Genomic DNA, 21,825 nt, shown 5'->3' with positions numbered 1-21,825 from the left:
AGAACAAGAGGCATGTATTAAACAGGGCTGTAGAGACCAATTCACAAAATGGGTTTTATTCACAATTGAACAGCATCATACTTAACAGTATGGCTCTTAAATGTCTGTTCTTGTTGAGCCAAACATTAATACCATGCTAGGATGTCAAATTCAAACAGATAAAATATTGAATATTAATCTCAGGACAAGAATATGGTTGATGTTTAAGCCACAACAATCAATATCAGAGTAAGATAGGGTCAAATATTTGGAAGTAACAACAATGGTGCAAAATAGGAAACCTAATCCTAGTGACAAGAAGGATCAATGATTAAATATACTGAAATCTGATCTATATTGTATGCACATTATGGAACAGTATTACACCAATCAATGGAAAAGAGGCTTACTTGACCCATTCCTCAGATATTACATTTCTTACTTGGTTATGGCGCACATAACTTCAGTCAAACCTGTACATGTCTCCATGACTCAACAAGAATAAAAAATAAAAAAACTGACATGTATTGGAGTACCAGAAAAACACCCCCCCTGCCTGAGCCAGGTCCTGGACAAAACCTGCCAGTTCTCCTTGAACAAAGAGCTTATGTTGAAGGGACTTTTCTAGGTTGTAGCTGGGCAGGCCTGAATGTGTAAAGGTCATCAAAGAAGCGCTTTATTGATGGGGCAATAACTACAGTGCGTAGAGCCAGTACACATGGTCACATGACTATGTAGGCCAGCCCTACCTGGGTATTTTGACCAATGAAAACATCTGTGTCCAGCACACCCTACAATTCCGAGAAATCTGAACAGTCGCTCTGGGCAATGCGGCTAACACAGTGACTAAAATGACATGTCTGTAGACCAGACAGGTGACAGGAAGTGATAATCTCAGTGTTTCTCCAGCGCTCTTGTCAGCAAGTCGTTAAGGCGGGCAATCATGGGTCGGGGGTCATCGTTGAGGCCGGCTGCAATCATCGCGTTGTCGTAGATCTGGAGGACAAAGATAAGAAGGGGTAGACCAACAAGAAAACGGGTGTGTTGGGAGTTGTAAGCCTGACAAAGTCGACTAGAACACAGAAGTCAGAGTGAATTTGGGGAGGTGCAACTGTGACAACCAGGTTGACAACCTCTATAGTGACTTGGCTCAACATTGATGCTATTGCTCTTGAAAGAAATTAACCTGTTGCTGATACCATTTTCTGTTTCTTGACTCACTCAACATCTTTTGTTGAGTTGAGCAGTGTAGACTACTGCCAGCATGAAGGTTAGCTGAATAAGCTCCTGGTACACAAGGGCACTAACCACTTCACAATGGCTGTCAGTAGCTAATATCCCAGGATTATGGCATGACCAGCCGAATCTGTCAGAATTATGTGATTAGGAACAGCAGTAGCTCCTGTTTTTGTGTCATTGATTATTTGGACTAATAAGGAATGGGTGAAGTTTTCACTAGATTCCACAAACACAATGTGAAAATGTACACTAAAATAAAAAACATGATCGAAATTAGCACAAGGGTGGATTTTAGTCAAGAATTATTTTCACTGTGGAAGGGAGAGAACTTTGGCCAACAGTCTTCAGTATTTGTAATGGCATTTCCCCTGTAGTAAAATGAGAAACTGTTGCAAGATAATTTCACATCTAGTTAACAGATGAAACAAACCTTAAAGGCTGACTTTGGGTTATCAATTGATGCAAACAGCCTCTTTATTCTTTCAAATCATACCTGTTCCAGCAACAGTTGAGCGAGTTCAGAGTCAGACTCCTTCAGTGAGTGCATCTTCTTGATGAGATCATGACTGAAAGGTTAACAGGAAGATTACCATAAATCATACACACAGGGAGGTCACAGGTTAAGGGTCACCCACATTTTCTGTGAACCCTCACTCTCTAGGGTAGGCTGCAGTACGCAGGCCCCCTCCACACCCCTCACTCCACCCTCCAGATCCCTCACTCAGGCCTCCACTCTCTACAGTTCCTCTCCTACCCAGCGTTGATCTCTAGAGTGGGCTGCAGAATCTGGGCTCTCTCCTCGTTGCTGCGGGCCATCTGTTGGGTTCGCAAGAAGTGGCGTGCGGCACCCATCTCCAGCACCGTGATCATTGCCGGGTGGGTGTCCAGACGAGGTGTCACCTGGGAGTTAGGGTTTGACAGGGACTCTCAGTCAGTCTCTCAGGAGACTAGCAATACTAGACACAAACTATGTCAACCCAATAAAGTGATATGCTGTTACATATTGACTTAGAACAGGTGGCGACACAGGCTGGATCCAGTCAGTCATGGGTCAGGTGACTATGAAGAGGCCATTCCCTCTATGGCCGCTGTGTGACAGAATCCACTGGGATGTTGGCGTGGCTGCTAGTACCTTGATGTTTGTGACTCGGTTGCCCAGGTTGTTCCTCATCCACGAGATCAGATCCTCAGACTGCTCCTCTGTCAGACGCTCAGATGCTTCAGACACAGGAGAGGACACAGAGTCAGGATTAGAGTACTTTATATTTATATTTATATTTGAGAACCGAGGGAAAATCCCATTTTAGGATTTGGTCTTTATCCTTCAGCCAAAGAGCTCATTTTCATTTAGGCTAGGCAGCAGCATTGCTACACTTCCAATCTGGCCCTGATATCATCATGACCAGTTTTGCCACCTAATCATCCACAGCTTTAAAGTGGCTCATTCCTCACCTTTACTTCCACCATAACTTAATATTCATTCATCAATAAAAAGGAGATATTCAGTTGGTCACAGACACCAAAGCAGATCGAAGTTTGACTCTGAAGTGGAAGAAGAAAGCATCCACTCTCAAAGAAACTGAACTTGACACAGCGTTAAATGGTGAGAGGTCCTACCTGGCTTGCTGTCCTGGTACTTCTCTTCCTTGTAGTGGTCCACCACAATGTCCGTTTCCACAGAGATGAGTTTCTTCTTGTCGAACTCTCTGAGGTGCAGGAGGGTGAGCTCGTCAAACTGTTCATAGCAGAAAAGCACCTGGAGAGAAGGAGAGAAAGGTTAAGATACTTCCAAGAACTAGAGGGAGAAGTGCTTGAACAAGTGGGAGACGCTCTACGGACCAGTGACACCCTGGCTTGTCGCCTTCTCATTTGAAAACCAGACTGGTCCTAAATCTCGTCTGGACTCACCTCCATGTCTTTCTGTTTCATGGCCTCGAAGTAGGGCGAGTGTTCAGCCAGGTGGCGGTTGGGGGCACACAGGTAGTAGATGTTCCGTGTCCCGGCCTTCATACGGGAGCTGTACTCCATGAGGTTTGTCTGCTGGCCTGCGGGTAGCGCCGACGACTCAAACCTCAACAGCTTGCCGATGTCCTCCTGTACAGACCAGGGGGAGAGAACGGGATAGAAAAGGCCCAAAACCAAAGCAATGATTGGCCGGTGTAATGACAACAATAACTCTGCTACAATACCAAGAGTTGGTAACGCATACATGTTCATTTGATTTTTATGTCTGTCACGGAGAATGGTTGAGTTTGGCCTTTTCTAGTCAATCCAGTCTTCTATTGGCTTCTCAGACCATCCAACTACATAGCAAATCCCAGGGCTCCCCCTGGTGTTGATTAAAGGCTGATGCTGCTGAACAGCTGCCCAGACATGAATGCAATAGGCATGAAGACAAGCTAAATAGGAGTCATAAACAGTCATGTGGAAAAGGTAAGAAGAACCCCTGGAAAGTTGTAATTTTAACATATTTAGACGAGTGGAGAAGTAAAATTCCAACCATATTCATTGACAAAGGTAACGGAATTTAACCAATGACACCTGAAGTTAAACATTCAAACTATTTATGCAATGCCGAAAAGCAGTTTCATAGGGCTGTCAAAGTACTTTGGTGTGTGATTTATCAAAAAAAAAAAAAAAAAAAAATGGGTTACCTTTATCACGTGGTGAGAATTCAACTCCAGTACCCATGTGTCTAAATAAAAACAGACAACTCTCCAGGAGGGGCACTTTCTCAAACGACCACAAGAGATTCTGGTCGAACATTGTGTGGAAATAAAGCCAGAAACGTCCGGACAGGAGCATAGAGTAGAGTTCACCGTGTCAGGGAGGTCTACATGTACGGGACACCTCCCAGCCCCCACCTCACCCTGACATCCTGCTCCTGGGTGGTGACGATGCCCTCCCTGATGAACAGGCCATAGTCCTCGAAGAACGTGGCGTATTTCTCCGGCTCCTTTTTACTCTGGTCCAGTAGGAACTTGATGATCCTCTGCTGCAGTACCTCCCTCAGCTTCCTGTCAGCGGAGCGTCGGTAAGGGCCAACAAAGACACGCTATGAAAGCTAATTGAAACCCCACCGTCGGGAAACAGGGCGGACGTTGTAGGGTGCCGGTCTCACCTGATGAGGGCGCTCTCCTGCAGGAGCTCTCTGCTCAGGTTCAGGGGGATGTCCTCACTGTCCACCACGCCTGAAACAAAGAAAACTGTTACCGGGGTACGTCTGCGTTTCCTTTGGTTTCGGGTGCATGGAAAAGGGATTACAGGCGAGAGGGAAGACGGGGGGAGTTGGAAATGGATGAGAAGGGAAAACAGTTCAGTGAAGTTGCAGGTCTAGTTTAAGATGGCAGGGGACAGACCTCTGAGGAAGCGTAGCCATTTGGGCAGGATTTCTGTGGCTTTAGTCTGGATCAGAACCTTTCTGCTGTACAGGGCCACACTGGAGCCCATCTCTCTGCTCACATCAAACATGGACGGCTTCTGTTCACACAGTGACAAGCGGTGATTGGAGCAAGTGATACGAACCAGTACATAGTGTTTATAATATCTACCATAAAGACGCTTAGCCCTAAAAACCATCATTAGAGAATAACTAAAAAGCATTGAAAAAGGATTAGGAAGTGGGTTCATTCATTAAACAGTAATCGAAATGTTTCATTAAATATCCTCACAAACCATTTCCTAATGGTTTTTATTTCTTCCATGGCCACATCTAATGTGTGAACAAATTGCACTTTATTAATATTGAGCACTCAGTGTCAGTTCTCACTAAGATTGACATGCCATTGGTAGACATTACAGCAGTTCCTGATTCTCTTTCACAAAAGAAAAAAAGAAAATGGATGAAAAATGCTGCTGTAAAACTTTCGCAAGGACTTGAGTATGAGTTGTAACCTGTAACCTTTCTTTAATGCCGTCAACCTCTTAAATGTGAATCATAAAACAGGGATTTGTAGACAATACACAACAGCCATCCAAACCAGACAGCTTTTGTAGTGGATTTGTGCTTCTTTGCTACTAATGTGTGACTGCGGTAGAAATCTTGCACATAGAACATTAAAATGCTTCCAGTGCTTCAGTCTTTATAGAGCGTAGTTTGGCAGCAGACCCAGAACTAAAACATTTGTTTTAGAAAAAAAATCTCTAGTATTAACCAAGATTAGACTGCTCTATGGCGTGACTGCAGTCCATAGTGTGGTTTTGCTAGAAAAGTCCATGTCAAGAAATGCTTACGTTAGCATTGTCTGACAAGACAGTTTATTGTATTCAGCACTGTGTCATATCCCTATTAAACCAGTGTGACTAACCTGTTCAATGTATTTGTTCCAACCTCCTCTGTATTGTGTTCTTATTACCTGACATGTTCTAGGGTGTTTGAGACCTTAGGGATCATTAGGTACTAATGTCCACCAATGACTTGTCCACCTTATGTGAATTAACACTGGGCACTCAAATTAGCTAAGTATTTAGGAAGAATCGAGAGTCCACAGTTGATGTGCCCACACAAATACACTTTATTAGTAAATGGTTCATGAGGACCTATATTAAACCATCTCATGAGTAATCCTAAGTACTTAATACTTCAAAAGTTTCTAAACGTGGCTCAGTTACTAACATTTACCAAAAGTAGAAGTAAAGATTAATTGAGGATTAACAGATTTATAAACTAGAAATTCTTTCCATGCAGTCCCAAAACTGAACACCACTGGTTTTCTACCATTTCCTCTGTAAGTGTCTTTACCCCCAACCCTTCCCTGTTCCTGCTCTCACCACTTCTGGGACGTAGAAGATGGCGCGGATGTTGACTGGAGCGTCGGCGCGGTAGTGGAGGGTGTAGCGGGGCTTGTCGTACGACTGGGCCACGTAGCGGTAGAACTCCTGGTGCTGCCACTCGCTGATGGACTTGGGCTCCATCGTCCACAGGGCCTGGTGGCGGGGAGGAGACCGGTCCATACGGGCAACACGACAACAACGGGGACATTTTCGATTTCAAAGGCCGTACCTGAAGCGTGTTGAGTCGCCGTCCATTCAGGAAAATGGGGAAACTGACAAAGTTGCTGTATTTGGTCACCACCTCTGGAACCAAAACACCAGCTGTTAGCATGTCACTGGGCAGATAGCACACCTCAATGATGAATTCACAGACATCAGATGGTTCATTCGGGGGTTGTTAAACAGCGAACATTGAGTTTCATTTGGGTGGGAGCTCCTTCATATTACCGAAAAGTTGAAAAAATATCATCCGCATGAATCAACTAAAGAAGTGACATAACCTGGTGTTGGGATGACACCAAGTCCCGTGTCCCGGTAATCTTGCATGATGCGTACCTTTGACTCTGTCCTCGGTAGAAAACTCCTTGCAGTCATCCTTCAGATGCAGAACGATCTTAGTGCCGGGTCGGACGCCACTGGCCTCGGCTATCTCAAATACTCCAGAGCTGGGGATTCACACAGAGAATAGGCTTTAACATGTCCATCAGTGTCATTACTTGGGTCACGGCCATCCTGCGACCCGGTTTACTCCTTCCTCCACTCCTCTCTCCGCCCTCTCCTACCCGTCAGAGGACCACTTGTATCCAGGGGAACCGGGCTCGGCGGACTGGGAGTAGACATCCACCCGGTCGGCCACCATGAAGGCAGAGTAGAAACCCACACCGAACTGACCAATGATGGAGCTGCTGGCCTCCGCTTGGTTCTGCAGGGCATCCAGGAACGCCTGGTGGGACGAACGTTATGAAGTGAATGGGAACGTGACTATCAACAACAGGGAGATAATAGAAATCGAATAACACTATTGAATACTGAAAACAGGGCTTCCTGGCTGGCAGAGAAGGCTGAACCATCCTCAGGTGAACTCTATTAAACAGGAAGACAGACAACAGGGAAAAGGGATGGTCACACCGGTAAGAAAACAGAGTATACCTTGGAGCCGGAGCGAGCAATAGTCCCAAGATTGGCCACCAGCTCCTCCTGGTTCATCCCAACGCCAGTGTCCTAAGAGGAAGGTACAGGACGATCATGACAGACTCTCTGCTAGTCAGCACCAGTGGTCAGCACCAGTGGTCAGGGGCAAAACCAGTATCTTAATGGAGACGTTGAGCAAATCATTTCATAACAACTAAATTAATCACTCCTAAAATCAAACGCTGGTAGTTTGCCTTTCATGTATTGTAGTTTAAGACACCTCATCTCAGGGCACGGGTCTGCCCTTCAGTCTCCAAAATCAAAATATTGTCTGTGAACAATCATACATACCAGTGTACTATTGTTCCAGCTAACAATGTAGTTTCCTGCCAACTTTTGGTAAAATAATTTGACAGTATATTGCTTTGCCTAAATATTTCAATGACATCCTGTTGGTATACTGGGAGCTAAACCTTGGTTGTTTGCTGTTACTTTCTTCTCCTCCATGTGTTTTTACTGAGCAACAGATCATTATGAAAAGATCTCAGCTGTAAGTTCTAGATTAAATGTCAGAAGTGAAACGTAGTAATCCTCACAAAAGCAAAACAATATACACAAGTAAACATGTCTGGAACAAAATGGATTATACATTTAATTCATAATTAAATTGGACTAATTATGTGCAAATAGATGGTATGTACAGGTGTGCTCTGAAATGCTCTCGGAGTAAAAATGCAATAGCTTACCTTTGAAGGACAGGTTTACAGAAAATTATTTGTATGGGACTATAACTTTTTCACATGAATTATTTTTTTTTAACACAAAGACTAACTTTCACATGGTCATAATAAGCTACAATAGACAGCCTAGTTTGACTATGGTGATTTAAGAATAACAAAACGTGTTATTCTGGAACGCTTGGTGGGTCCTCATGTGGGACACGCCGGGGAGATCGCCCAATCACTACTCAGCAGCTGTTTTGAGTGCTGACTACTCACCTAGGCCCCTCTAATAATCTTGTCTCCAACAGTACCCAATGGTTTTCTTAGAGTATGGTTTACATGCAGTTTTAGTTTTCAATTAGTTTCATTAATTAAAATACAACCAGTTCTAAGATTTAACCTCTTCTCTGCATTTTGGGTGAGCCCGTTTCATATTGTGGGTAAAGCCTTCTACATGAATCATTTTTTGATTCAAATAATTGAATTCTAAATGCTAAATAATAACTATGCATCAATCTATTATAAGATGCATACTGCATGTATCTCGAGAAGAAGATTCTAGCCTGGTACAGTCACCTTTATTTAGCAGAACAGCAACCAAGTCAGTGTTTCCCAATCCAGGTTTTTTTTTTGCCCTAGCACTCACACCAGATTCAAACTTAAGACTTGATGATAGGTTGATTACATCAATCAAGTACACCAATCAGCAAATACATTATGATCACCTGCCTAATATTATGTAGGTTCCCCTTTTACGTGAAAACTCCCTGACCCGTCGAGGCATGGACTCCACTAGACCTCTGAAGGTGTGCTGTGGTATCTGCCACCAAGACGTTAGCAGCAGATCATTCAAGTCCTGCAAGTTGCGAGGTGGGGCCTCCATGGATCGGACCTCTTGGTCCAGCATATCTCACAGATGCTCAATGGATTGAGATCTGGGAAATTTGGAGGCCAAGTTCACACCTTGAACTCGGTGTGTTCCTCAAACCATTCCTGAACCACTTTTTCTTTGTGGCAGGATACATTATCCTGTGAAAGAGACCAATGCCATCAGGGAATACCCTTGCCATGAAAGGCACATGGTCTGCAACAATGCTTATGGAGGTGGTACATGTCAAAGTAACATCCAAATGAATGAGAGGACCCAAGGTCTCCCAGCAGAGCATTACACAAAACATCACACTGCCTCTGCCGGCTTGCCTCCTTCCCATAGTGCATCCCGGTTCCATGTGTTCTCCAGGTAAGCGATGCACACACACCCGGCCATCCACGTGGGCGCACGATTCATCAGACCAGACCACCACCACCATCATCATCATCCATTGCTCGGTGGTCCAGTTCTGATGCTCACATGCCCATTGTAGGCGCTTTCAGCAGTGGACAGGAGTCAGCATGGGCTCCCTGACTGGTGTGCAGCTACCCAGTGAGCCTTGGTCGCCCATGACCCTGTCACTGGTTCACCGCTTTTCCTTCCTTGGACCACGTTTGATAGGTACTGACCACTGCAGACTGGGAACACCCCACAAGGGCTGCGGTTTTGGAGATGCTCTGACCCAGTCGTCTAGCCATCACAATTTGGCCCTTGTCAAAGTCACTCAGATCCTTATACTTATCCATTTTTCCTGCTTCGAACACTTCAACATTGAGGACAAACTGTTCACTTGCAGCCAAAATATACCCCACCCACTGACATGTGCCATGATATGAGATTATCAGTGTCATTTACTTCACCTGTCAGTGGTCATAATGTTATGGCTGATCAGTGCATGTAAGTGGTAGGTCAACATTTGAATCCGGTGTGCGAGTTAAAGAAAACCGAGCTTAAGGACACATTTTGCCACTAGGTTTTATGGGAATTATGACTGAATACTTGAAGGATAACTGGCTGGCCATCATTTCAACTGCACCTCCCAGAACAAGTTGCCAGAAATTCCGGAGGGAAAAAAATGGGGTCCCTCAAAGTTTGAATAAAACTGCATTTCAAGAATCAAGAGTGATCAACTATGACTGCGATCAGCATACTCCTAATTTAGTAGTGGATTCCTGAAAATTTTCTGAACTAGAGTGAGCTACAAGTTCCAAGAATGCGCAATTGATAAATTTTTATGACTTCACATGAAGTTATTTGTATAATTGTACTATGCCTGTGAGAATGATTAGCCAAGGCAAGCTTGATTAGGCTTGAAACCCCTCAAAATCAACTCAGAACATTGAAACCAGTTCCACTCAGTTCTTTGTCATTGAAACACTAATCAGAGACTAATTTAGACCGGGGCAACAGGTGGGTTAAATTAACGATGGCGTAGAACATAACCAGTAGACTCCAGCAGCCACCACAAATTGTATATAAAGCGTGTTCATTTGGCAGCATGTTCGGTTGAGTTCGATGCCTTCAACATAACTCACTCATTTGAAGTGAGCGCAGGTCTGTAAATAGCAGATTAGTTGTTCTATTCTTTCATTTCAACAGAACAGTTACAAAACCGCTCGTGTTTCACAGAAAAAATATTGTCTGGGTAAGTCTTCAATGTATCCAATTCAGACGGCAATTTGGTTATTAGTTCTTTTAAATATAATCAATGTTTTTTTCATGACTTTATTCAGAGGTGAATAATGAATAAACAGGTTTTTAATATTATTCAGAGGAATCACATTTAGAAACAGAACATGTTGATGTTCATTTACTATACAGTATAGGCCTAGTTGACAGAAGAAATATTTCCCTGCTTATATACTGGAACTACCACAGCATCAACACCATTATCACCTTCCAATGGTGTAGTGGTTAGTGCATTTGTCTTCAGATCCATACATGGCGCGGTCATAACTTATGCTCTTATTGTTTTCATGCATGTCACAATTCAATTATTCTCCTAAATATTCTTTGACATTCATTGTATGACAGAATGGACATTCGGTTGTGTGAAATCTATAAAAGTACAGAGTTGAAAAACATTTCGGAGACAAACATTTGATTGTCAGAGAGGGGAAATGAACCAGGGTCAAAATGTTAACTTAGCATGTCAAAATGAGGAATGTCCCCACAAGACCACAGGGTCTGCAGGATTAGTAACCTTCGTATAGTCTCCAAACGCAACTTTAACCCTCGCCATTAGATTTTTGCTGAAATACAATGTAGGCAGAACGTTTATTAACAGAACAAAAGAGGATTCTCGTGAATCCCCAACAAGTCCCAAAGTCCTGTGCGCTTGATTTGAGTGCCCCCTGTAGTAATTTGTCAATATAGCTCTAAAGGGCCAGCTACGAGTTTATTCATGCACTCAGGAAATGGTCAGGGTAATTTGGGATTGAATGTTGGTTGTCCAACAGGGAAGAGATTCCACCAAAACACAACAGCAACATCAGTCACTGATTCTAGACAAGGGTCATAACGTTGTCGAACTAGTCAACTGTTTCTCAAGCCTGAATCGCACTGCTCAGCTGCAAAAATCACTTGTCAAAGCTCCATTTGAAATGAATGGGAGCTTGGCAGGTGTAGCCGCGTACTAAGTTCAAAACTCCGGCTACACCACAGCTTTTGCCAAGAAACAAACATGGATGTGTTCGGACCTCTACAATGCAATAAAATAAAAAGAACTCTTGCTCAGAACCAAAGATAGTGTTTCTGATGCAGATTCACGTGTCTCCAACTCTATGAAATCTACAAAAAAATGTGTCAGAGGAAATAGGCAAATAGGAAAACACAAACAGCAGGTTAGGAGTGTCATGGCTAGTGGAGTAGAACAACATAGAATAAACTAAATGCCATATGGACAAGATTCAGGTTATTACCTCCAAACAAATTTAGAGACATTTTGTAACTAGGATCGCTATGTCACCATCCCACAGTACAAGTCGCCTCAGTGCCTCCAGGTTTGGACCTACCTGAATGGTGAAGGTGCCGTTTGCCTGGTCTGTCTGCAGGTGGATCTCCATGGGAGCAGTATCACCCCCTCCTGTGATCAGCTTGTGGCGCAACTTCTCCAGGGCATCACTACCATTGGAGATCAACTCACGGATGAACACCTGAGCAATAGGCCAGGAGGGAAGGAATTATACACCCATAATCTCATTAACCCTCGATAAGTGTTAGCAGGCATATTCCCACTGGTCTGTCTGTTAATAATTTACACCAATTCAAATAGTTCAGACCATCTCTCACCTCCTTCTCAGAGTACAACGATCTAGCCACAATGTCTAGTAGCTTCTTTGTCTCAGCCTGGAACTCATGTTTGGAAAAGGTGCCTGTAAACGAGATGGGAAAACGTTTAGCAAAAATGTTAGAGAAACTAAAGGCACTAGATCTACTACAGTATAGGCTAGCAACACAGAACACTGTATAGGTCTGCCATCTTTTGCCATATTCATTTAGAGCAGCCTTTAGTATGAGATTGAAGTTCACATATGTACAAATTCAATACAGACATGTCCACAAAAACAAAAGGTCACCTTGGACATTCTCTGTGTCTTGAATAATAGTGTGCAGGGGTTCTTCCTCTGGGGCTTTATCCTGTGCATCTAGAATATTTTCAGCTTCTGGAACCTTCTCTGTCTCTTTCTCAGCTTCCTTGGTGCTGTAGTAGGAGTACTGGGTGAGACCGAGGCTTGGATTGCTGGGATTCCACATGTGGGTGTGGGACCACTGTTTCTGTTGTTGCCTGACTTGGGCATCTAATGATGTACAGAAGGAGATACAAGGTGCGTTGAGGTGGAGCAACTGTCATTTTGTTTTCAACTATGGGTGAAATTTCCAGGGGTCAACATTAACCTTTTAATATTTTTCTAGATCCTACTTTGACTTGTCTGATGCAACATGCATTTACCTTAACATCAGATTTGAAGGTAGACTAAAAGTAGATCCTTAGTAAGGCACTGTTGGTCCATTGCTGTACTACCAGTTGTACAGCCATGTTACGGCACCGTACGACTGTCCCCCATGGGCATGCCTAACAGTCAGCCATTCGGTCAGCAGGTACGGCAACAAAACAAACGGCTATCTATCTAGCAACACCAAATAAAAATACAACCGTTGGAGGGCTAGTAAGTTGGGTGGCTCATGAGCAGCATAGACTGCTTAATGATAGTGATCTTGAGTATTAATAACACACTAGCCATCCTAATGCCTTGCAGTTACAACATATGTATAGCACCAAGCTGTAATAAACGTCAGCCAACAAACATCAGCGGCTTACCTTCCCTGAACGTGCTCGTGAAAGCCCTACAACCCAATCCTCGCCCAGAAGACAGAAACCTGCAATGGGCCCTTGGCGAAGAACCCAGAGCAAATTTGAACAATTTGAGGCACCGCGACATCTTTCACAAGAGAAGTCGTTTGACCTATTCAGCACACGCAGAGCCGAACTCCAAGTTTAAATAGGACCTATTTCAGGCGCGTAAAAATGACGCAACGAAAGCTATCAACGGATTGCCTGTTCGGAAATGTGAGAAATCTAAATCACATTCGCCTCGATTTCATTATTAATCGATGAAACGAAAACAAAAAACGAACGATAAGCGTAATATTACATTTACTTTAAAATACTAATACAGTATATACAGAAACGTTGAAAATATTCCCTTTTCCAAAGTTCACAAAAACCAACAAATGGATATGTTATAGAGCCTGATGAGACTGCTCCCTACCGTAGGCCTTAATAGAAGCTTATTGTTCGAGGTGGAATCGAGCAGACATTTTGCAGCTTTGATGACTCAGTAATGATATACTGTAACCTTTGGCAAAGTAAAACATAGATTGTTTGTTAGTGCATGGCTAATGTATTTATTGTGCAAGCGCAAATCAAAAGTAGGCGTTTTCTAATATAACTATACTGCCGAAAGGCATCTCCCTGCCTCATTGTCCACCGACTTCCCAAACGTTCTGACCACTACGTTTGCTATTACAAATCTTTAGTCTACCTTAATTGAGGGTCATTGGTGTAGACCAATCAATGTCTGTGTGCGGTAACTCTATTTGAATTACATTTCCACGTCTTGATAAGACACATGTAATAAACTTACTTGTTGGGAAAACATTACGTAACTCAGAAAATACTAGGTAGTTGAAGCTTTTTAAATCCTAATTTGTGGTTTCAGCACCATCTCCATGCACATAAGAAATACTGACCATCCAGAATAACATCAGTCGTCATTTAAAATAAATGATCAAAGGAGTCATAATGAGTCTGTTTGCACACAGTTTATTTAACAATATGGTATATAAGTACGAAATGAGTCATTTTTAACCAGTTTGTACAGTGATTCATTCTTTTTCTGCATATTTACAGTATTGTCCACCTGCATGATTTACAATAGAGAACAGTTCCACCTCAATTCAAGTTTAATGCAAGAAGAAAAAAGATGCACAGAACGCTCTCTAAGCACAAATCAGCAAGCAGTTCAACAGGTACAGTCCCACCACATTTATGTCATGGGTATAAAGATTTCAATGAGAAATCATTTGATCGAAGGAGAAAAAAAAAGCAACAAAGATTTCCAACATCCGAAAGACAAACACCGGCTCCAAGCCAGTAGAAAATTAACATTCCGGCACCTGTGGAAAAACAAGCGTTTGTGCGAGTCTTAGTCTTTGCACACCTGAATGTGATGTTTTTGTGTGCAATAGTTCTTAACTCTATACAAATACGTTAATCTCCCCCCAAAAACGTCTGCAGTACTTAAAGAAAATAAGTATCTCCCAAAGGCATGTCCTTTTTGAAAGATGGTACATTAGAATAATAAATTAGCCAGGAATGAAAAGGGAGCGAAGAGGCAAATCCTGGCACAAAAAGTTCCCAGACAAATTTATCTTAGTCTTCTCAACACAAAAATGCTATGATTTCTTTTTTTTTTTGCAAAGGTACAAAATAAAAAATTGAATAATAAAATGAAAGATCTTTGTTTTGAGAAGGTTTCTCTTTAAAAAAGTCCATACCAGAGAAGAAATAACAAAACCAAAAACAAATTAAAAACAAAAAGACCAGGAAAAATTATTTTCATGGCTGGTCTGAACCAAAAAATATATTCTGTGTTTTTTCTCATTCTCCTCTTTAAACAGCAATAATTATTCAAATCCCTCTGTTGGAGGACATAGCAGTTAAGGAAACGTTCACAGTCCTTAGGCCTCATGACTCATTTCTTTGCATTTCTTTTGAAACTTTTTACAGATCAGTCAGTACAAAATGTTGTTTGTGAAAAACAGAAAACAAGGCTTTTAGAGTCTCTTTTGTTCACAAAATGCTACAATCCTTCAACAAACTTCTCAAGTGTGTCCCCTGTGGCATCCCCAACCATGCTCAAGTCATTACTCAGCCCGCTACGGTTGGGAGTATTAAGCTGCGGTAGCATGGCGCTCTGCTCGCTTGAGCCCAGGTGTCCCTGGTCCATTGAGCCGGGCATTGGGCCGCCCAGACCGGGGTGGGGCGAGCCGGAGTGGAGGTTGGCGTGCTGGGGCGAGGGTTGTATCCGGGGCGAGGGGCTGGAATGTGGGGGCTGCTGCGACGGGGGGTGAGGCGACTGAACCGGGGCCGGGGACCTGACTTGGTTGCCCAGGGTGTTGGCCATGGCCTGGCCGGGCAGGTGTGCTCCTCCCTGGGGCTGTCCTTGGAGCATGTGGGGCTGGGGACTCATGGAGTTGGCCTGGGCCGGAGAGACCATCTGCTGCTTCATCATCTGCTGCTGCTGCTGGAGCATCCTCTGCTGGATGAGGTTCTGCGCCTGGGGCCCGTCCATGCCCATGCCCGGCTGCCCCATCTGGGCCATGGGGGGGAGTTGACCCATGGGTCCCTGCTGCATGGCCATCTGCTGCATGCGGAGCTGGGAGTAGCTGGGCGCGCCTCCCTGTTGCTGGGCAAACTGGCCCGGGTGGCCCTGAGGCATGGCTCCCTGTTGCTGCATCTGCTGCATCCGGTGTAGCTGCCTGCGGTAGAGCTGGGAGTTGCCGTTGTGCGCCGCCGCGTTCATCAGCTGTTGCCCCTGGGGGCCCATGGCGGCCATGCCCTGGGGGCCTCCCCCCTGCTGCGGGACTGCCTGCTGCTGGGGGGGCATCCCCGGCCTCTGCTGCACCGCTCCGGCCTGCATGGCGGCAGCCATGGCCTGCATCCCGGCCTGACCCGCCAGCATGGCCTGAGGGTTCTGCTGCTGCTGGGGGTTCTGCTGCTGCTGGCCCGGTCCCTGGCTGGCCTGGTACTTGGCCGTGCGCTGCTTGATGAAGGCGGCCATGAGGTGGGGGTTGGACTTGAGGATGTTGAGGACCTGCTGCTGCTGCTGGGGTGAGCTGGGGGACTTTAGCGTCCTCAGGAGGTCCTGGAGAGCATTGGGGGCGATGTTGCCCGGAATGCCCCGGGGCATGCCCTGCTGCTGAGAGGGACCCTGCGGCGGCATCTGGACCCCGCCGGGCATCTGGAGGACCTGCTGCATCATGGGCCGCTGGGTAGGGTTTCCCTGAACCTGCTGGGGCGCCATTGGGCCCCCTTGCTGGGGGAGGTTTTGCTGCTGAGCCTGCTGGACAGCCTGAGCGTTCTGGAGCGTGTTCTGCTGCATGCCCTGGGGACCCCACTGGCCCTGCTGCATGGCCTGCATCACCTGGGGCCCCCGGGGCCCCATCATCTGCTGCATCTGCCCGGGTCCCATCTGGCCCACCATGCGGGGGTGGTTCATGGGAACACCGTTGGGCATGTTCATGTAGGACTGGGGCGCCTGCTGCTGCTGCTTGGCCTTGGAGACCATCTCGATGTGTCGGGACATCTGCATGCCAGGCAGGGGGGACTGCTGCTGCTGCTGCTGTTGTTGTTGTTGGGGCATCTGTTGTTGTTGTTGCTGCTGCTGGGGGGATATGTTGGGCAGGGGCGACTGCACCTGATGCAGAGGGGAAGACTGTGGCCCCGGCTTGCCCCCTTGTGGGACGGGCGTCGGCGGCTGGCTGTTGCGACCATTGTTGGGGAAGCCTAGCTGTTGCTGGGCCATGGCGGCAGTCACGTTGGGGGCCTGCTGCTGCTGGGGTTGGTTGACGGGTATAGAGGGCTGGGGAGTGTGGGTGGGAGTGTTGGGCGTTTGCCCGCCCGACGTGGGGGTGCCGGGGGTGGCTGAGGTAGGGGGCGACGGCAGGCTCTGGGGCCCCATGCCACGGCCGGCCATGGTGGCCATGCGCCTCCTCATCATCTGGGCCTGCTGGAGGCGATGCTGGAGCTGCTGCTGCCTCAGCTTGTGCTTGATGTTCAGGCAGAAGGGCACGGGGCACTTGTTCTCCTGGCAGTGCTTGGCGTGGTAGCAGCACAGGGCGATCAGCTGCTTGCACACCGGGCAGCCGCCGTTGGTCTTCCTCTTGCAGCCCTTGGTGTGCTGCACCACGCGCTTCATCTTCTGGCAGGACGGCAGGGAGCAGTTGGCGTTGCGGCACTGGCAGGCATGGACCAGGGACTGGATGCAGCGCTGGATGGAGAGACGTCGGGATTCTTGGGGGCTCTGGGTGGCCTCGCCCCCGGCTCCGCCTGCTCCGCCGCTGTCGTCGTCCAGGCCGAGGCCCCACTTGACCATCTTGTGTTCGTGGCCCTTGGAGGCGTAGCAGTTGATGCATAGATCAAAGTCCTGCGAGACAAAGAGCACAATTAATCACAGTCTAACTCATGACATTACTTCTATGGTTCCACTAAAAGGCAATTACCTTTTAGTACAAAATGTATTAAAATCCTTTGACAATTAGGCAATGATCTAATTTGCATAATACTCACCCAACATTAACATGTACTTAGAATATACACACAACGAATTAAGCTTTTGGCTAGTGAAGAATCATTTTGGCGCCAAAACAGCTTTCAAACTGCCGCACAGTTTTTATTTTCAAACCGGTTTCTCCATCAAAAGCAAAATGCAAGCCAGTAACAAAACCGTTAGTTAAATTAGATTTTGACATACTTTATCTAATTTTACGCATTTAAAACGGAGCTGGATTAATAACCCCCGACACCTGGAGTACACAATATATCAAACTACCCAATTAAACCAGGTAATATCCGATATGAACATAAAACCTAGTTTAGTCTGAACGCTGAGCCGACGATACCATGTCCTAAGAGCGAACGGCTCAGCGTCACCCCCTGGCTTTACCTCACAGACGGTGCAGTGCCAGCGCGTCTCCACGTGGTGTTTGCACTCGTTGCAGGTGTAGACGAAGCGGTCCTGGCCCTGGTTGTGGAGCTCCACCAGCATACACATGGTGCTCCACTTGCACCGGCGCAGAGAGCTGAACTCCCAGTGCTTGTCCCGGGCCAGGGTGAGGAAGGCGTCGCGGCCGTCCATCAGGTCACAGGTCAGTAGAGGGTCCGGGTCCATAATGGGGGGGAGGGTGTTGACAGAGGGCCCGGCGTGCAAGTGGATGACGAAAAATACCTGCGGACCGGGAGGGAGATGTCAGGCCAAAGGCACGAGAGGAAGACGCGAGCGTTACTGTCTGCATAATGTGTAGCGGTGGAGTGACAGAGTAAGACACACCTCCTTGTGCTTCTCCAGGGTGGAGTACAGCTTCTGGGACAGGTCATTGGCTACGTTGGGCATGCCGGGCTTCTTCTTATTGGCCCGGCTCACGCTGCTCTTGTTTTTATTGGTCTTCTTGTTGTTCTTCTTCTTGGCGTTCTTGCTGTCGACAGCGTGCTAATGAGAGACAAAACATTGTCAACAGGGACCAAAGAGTGGCTGTGGAGGAGTTGGAACACTAACATCATATCTACCGCAAGATCATTAAACAGCATCTACCCTCTTCTATCAAGTATTCCTTCATCTTTACTCCAGCACTCATCCCTCCAACCACTTTCCCCTCCCCCCAGTCCAACATACCTCGGGGGTCTCACAGGAGGCCACGTTCTCCTCTTTCTTCCGCTCCTCCTCTTCCTGCTCCAGTTCCTTGATGCTCTCCTCCAGCACGTTGGGCCAGAAGTCACCTTCGAAGTAGGGCATCTCGTTGGCACTGGTGATACGGTCCTCGGTGGCCTGCTTGAAGATATCCTAGACAACACAGACAAAGCTTTTCACTTAAGCTGCACAGACAGGGCAGATGGAGGGCCACAGAGTTCCACTCACACAGACATTTTAAGAAAATCATTTGGAGAGTTCTAAGTGGCTAATTTCCCAATCCTGTTTTGTGGAATACCCCAGGGATACAGCTTTTCAGACGGCAGCACGGGAGCGAACGTATGTTTCATAAGGACACAGGACGGAAACCATTTAAAAAGAACATTTCTAAACATCATTAAGTTCAGCATAATCCTGCCGTGTCCCAGTGCATTTGCCTTCCATCTGGGGCTTAATGAACAGGACCGGGGGCCCAGTGGGCCTCACCTTGAAGTCGTGCAGGATCCTCTCAGCGAAGGCCTTCTCCAGCATCTTCCTGTACCACTCCTGCAGTCTCTTGGGCTTGGGGATCTTCTGGTCCTGCGGGTGGCAGTGGAAGATGTAGTCATCCCCTTCACTGGGGGGGCACGCCCAGATGTGACCATACACATACCTGCACAGGACCAAGGAAAGAGAAGACAGCTTTTCAGTAGTCAGAAATGTACTCATTTCACTAGTCAGGTTTGAACTTATAAAGAAAAAAAGAAAAATGAAGATTTTCAAGACCCACCCTAGTTTCTTGACATACTCCAGGTACCCTATCAAGATCTCATGGTAGACTGCAGTCCTCAGCGCCCGGGGTTTGAAAAAGTGAATACTGTCCAGGTACGATATATAAACTCGTCTAGGAAGAAGAAAAGAAGTGTTACAAGAACTACTATAGTTCCCTGGTCCTCCTGGCAGGGAATCATTTAATTACTCAGGTAAAGTGTTCAGAAGTTATGACTACGTTCTAAAGTGTTCACCTGGTGTTGGGAAAAGCGCACTCGGAGCCGTACTCCTGGACGTGCATGCCGAAGAAACACACATCCACACCGTCAATCTCCTCAAACGCAAAAAGTGCTTTGGTTCTGTATGGGAAGCTCTCCTGCATCTCACCCGTGTCTACAAACCTGGGTGGGGGCAGTAATGAATCATTTATTTAACGCTTTACATAGTATAAGTGAATAGACCTCAGCCACCAGCAAAGGAACATCAATGATAGCGGTCTCACCGCCACATGGAAGTTCTAATCACTCTAATTCACCTCTGACTTGAAGAAAACGTTTTACAGGGGTTGATGCCAAATTCATTAGTGCACGTTTTGCAAAGAAGCTTTTATTATTGGATAAACTTGTGCTTTCAGTCCGTTTGGGTGACTAATGAATGCAACCTAGATGCAGGTAAAAGCTGTATCATTGTTGCACCAGCTGTAGTCCTTCATTACCTGGATTTCATGCCAGGTTTGACCTCAACTGTTTTGTCAGAGCTGGCCACCACTCGTACAAACACCTCCCCTGCCTCCGGGTGGTTCTGCCTCTTCAAATACTTATTCACCCGGTCCTCGATGTATGTTCCCAACTTCGTTGTCTGAAGCCCTGAGACAGATACAATCAAATAGGGAGTTATCACACAGACACAGATCATGTCAAAGCACTTTAATAATCCCAAGTTCCAGGCATATCAGAATGGGTCTATGACTGTGAATCTACTCGGATCGTGGCCGTTATTCCGCCAGCTTAAACATACTTTTGGCGGCAAACTTGTTCTCCTTTTTCGACTTTCCGGACTTCTTCAGACAGTTGTCACAAATAAAGCTGAGGGGAAGATGAGAGTACGTGTCAAAAAGTTTGCTGATGTTCAACATTGGTCCCAAACACCAGAAGTGTGGACATTTGGGGGCGTCAGTCTGTAACGGGGAAACACCAGACCAAGTCTTACCCCGAAGGCCAGATGACATCATAGTGCAACACACAGATCTGGTGCATTTTGCGTCCACAGTCTTTACATTCAACAAACCTGTGGGAGTGGGGGAGAGAATTAATTATATTGCAGAAGAAATGTTGGATACAGTTGACTGACTAGACAGCCTTATGACTATTGAAACAGAACTGACCCCAGGACAATTTGCTCTCCTTTAAATAAAAAATAAATTGACAGAAATAAACCTGAGTGACTGAACATATTGTCGTTGGTTATGCAAGATGTCTTTAGAATTTACACTGAATTCTAAACACTTTTGGGCCAGCCAAGGTGTCAATGGCAGTCTTCATTCTTATCTCCCAATATGTGCTTAAATAAAAAACTGAGCAAGAGAACAGGACATTCACCATCAAAGGACCATTGATTTCATTTGTTTGATGACACCTAACTAAGCTCCAGACCATTATAATTGTCCAGGATGCGTCAAATGAATCCAATATGGAGGTACATGTTATACAAGGCACAACTCAGTACCAAGACACGTCTCAGCCAACTGATCTAGCTGCTTTAAAACAGCATAAAAAGAGCAACAAGTATAATACAATTATATGTTCTGTAAAGGCAATCTTGTACTCACGGTTCAGGGTCCAGCATGTCATTTTTCTTCTTTTCAAACTGTTCTTTAGATATCATACTGATGGATGGAGAGACAATGTTGGACTAGTTACTATTAGTTCCTTGGATTCCCCACAACATACGGCCCTAATCTGAATCCAACCATCACTGTCACACTTTGCCGAAACACTTACGTCTGCGACTGTGCCGGGTCATCTCCCAGGGTGACGCTGTTGCCCTGGATCTCATTGAAGCACTTCTCACAGAAGTGGTACCTGTCGGCAACAAGGCCATATTTGGGTGAGCTGAAGCACACAGAAGCAGTAGCAGCAGCACAGGGCAAGTTGGCAAACCGGCACCGGGTGGGTGGGGGGGGGTTGGAGGAATGGATTGGCACAGCACAACACAGGCGATGATGCGGCGGGGCAGACGGGCAGAGACAAGCAGACACGGGGGGGGGGGGGGGGGGGGGCAGGGCGAAGGTAGAGCAGGTTAGTGGACATCGTAATGATGATGACACGGTCAATTCAAAAGAAACCACACGCCAATTGTGTTGGCCATACAAACCAATGTGTTAATGTTG

The 21,825-nt window shown here is 46.0% G+C and overlaps 2 protein-coding genes across 6 annotated transcripts in view; both read right to left on the bottom strand.

Moving 5' to 3' along the window:
- Positions 1-40: 40 nt before the first annotated feature.
- Positions 41-13,222, bottom strand: trap1 (TNF receptor-associated protein 1). The gene is made up of 18 exons (XM_010889444.4): positions 13,037-13,222; positions 12,294-12,515; positions 12,007-12,089; positions 11,730-11,870; positions 7,141-7,212; positions 6,774-6,934; positions 6,547-6,656; positions 6,221-6,294; positions 5,989-6,144; positions 4,578-4,698; positions 4,340-4,409; positions 4,088-4,235; positions 3,127-3,312; positions 2,836-2,974; positions 2,351-2,436; positions 1,973-2,118; positions 1,712-1,784; positions 41-975 (listed from the first exon to the last, which is right to left on the bottom strand). Exons 1-18 carry the CDS (start codon positions 13,155-13,157, stop codon positions 874-876), a joined length of 2,211 nt encoding a protein of 736 aa, XP_010887746.2. The 5' UTR covers positions 13,158-13,222; the 3' UTR covers positions 41-873.
- A 799-nt stretch (positions 13,223-14,021) lies between these two features.
- crebbpb (CREB binding protein b) overlaps positions 14,022-21,825 on the bottom strand; it is a 56,622-nt gene continuing 48,818 nt past the window's right edge. For 3 of the 5 annotated variants that reach the window (XM_020051050.3, XM_029123134.2, XM_029123133.2), the window contains exons 20-31: positions 21,437-21,547; positions 21,265-21,321; positions 20,646-20,723; positions 20,454-20,521; positions 20,152-20,302; positions 19,691-19,837; positions 19,456-19,569; positions 19,173-19,338; positions 18,672-18,839; positions 18,330-18,488; positions 17,946-18,227; positions 14,022-17,426 (exon numbers count right to left, since the gene is read on the bottom strand). In XM_020051050.3, coding sequence (XP_019906609.3) covers positions 15,081-17,426; positions 17,946-18,227; positions 18,330-18,488; positions 18,672-18,839; positions 19,173-19,338; positions 19,456-19,569; positions 19,691-19,837; positions 20,152-20,302; positions 20,454-20,521; positions 20,646-20,723; positions 21,265-21,321; positions 21,437-21,547 — 3,847 coding nt within the window. In that variant the 3' untranslated portion in view covers positions 14,022-15,080. The remainder of the gene's footprint in view (positions 17,427-17,945; positions 18,228-18,329; positions 18,489-18,671; positions 18,840-19,172; positions 19,339-19,455; positions 19,570-19,690; positions 19,838-20,151; positions 20,303-20,453; positions 20,522-20,645; positions 20,724-21,264; positions 21,322-21,436; positions 21,548-21,825) is intronic. The other 2 variants (XM_029123135.2, XM_029123136.2) reach the window with 1 other exon arrangement.

The sequence above is a fragment of the Esox lucius genome, chromosome 11 (genome assembly GCF_011004845.1).
Source record: "Esox lucius isolate fEsoLuc1 chromosome 11, fEsoLuc1.pri, whole genome shotgun sequence".
NCBI lineage: Eukaryota > Metazoa > Chordata > Actinopteri > Esociformes > Esocidae > Esox > Esox lucius.
The sequence above is the reverse complement of the archived record's forward strand: the minus strand, read 5'-3'. Positions and strand labels throughout refer to the sequence as shown.

Bases quoted from the DNA above. Each gene is read 5' to 3' on its own strand.
- trap1 (XM_010889444.4), bottom strand. From the start codon at position 13,157: ATGTCGCGGTGCCTCAAATTGTTCAAATTTGCTCTGGGTTCTTCGCCA. The intron at 11,871-12,006 runs GTGAGAGATGGT...CCTATTGCTCAG, and splicing joins CGTTGTACTCTGAGAAGGAG to GTGTTCATCCGTGAGTTGAT. The intron at 2,975-3,126 runs GTGAGTCCAGAC...CCTTCTCTCCAG, and splicing joins TGAAACAGAAAGACATGGAG to GTGCTTTTCTGCTATGAACA.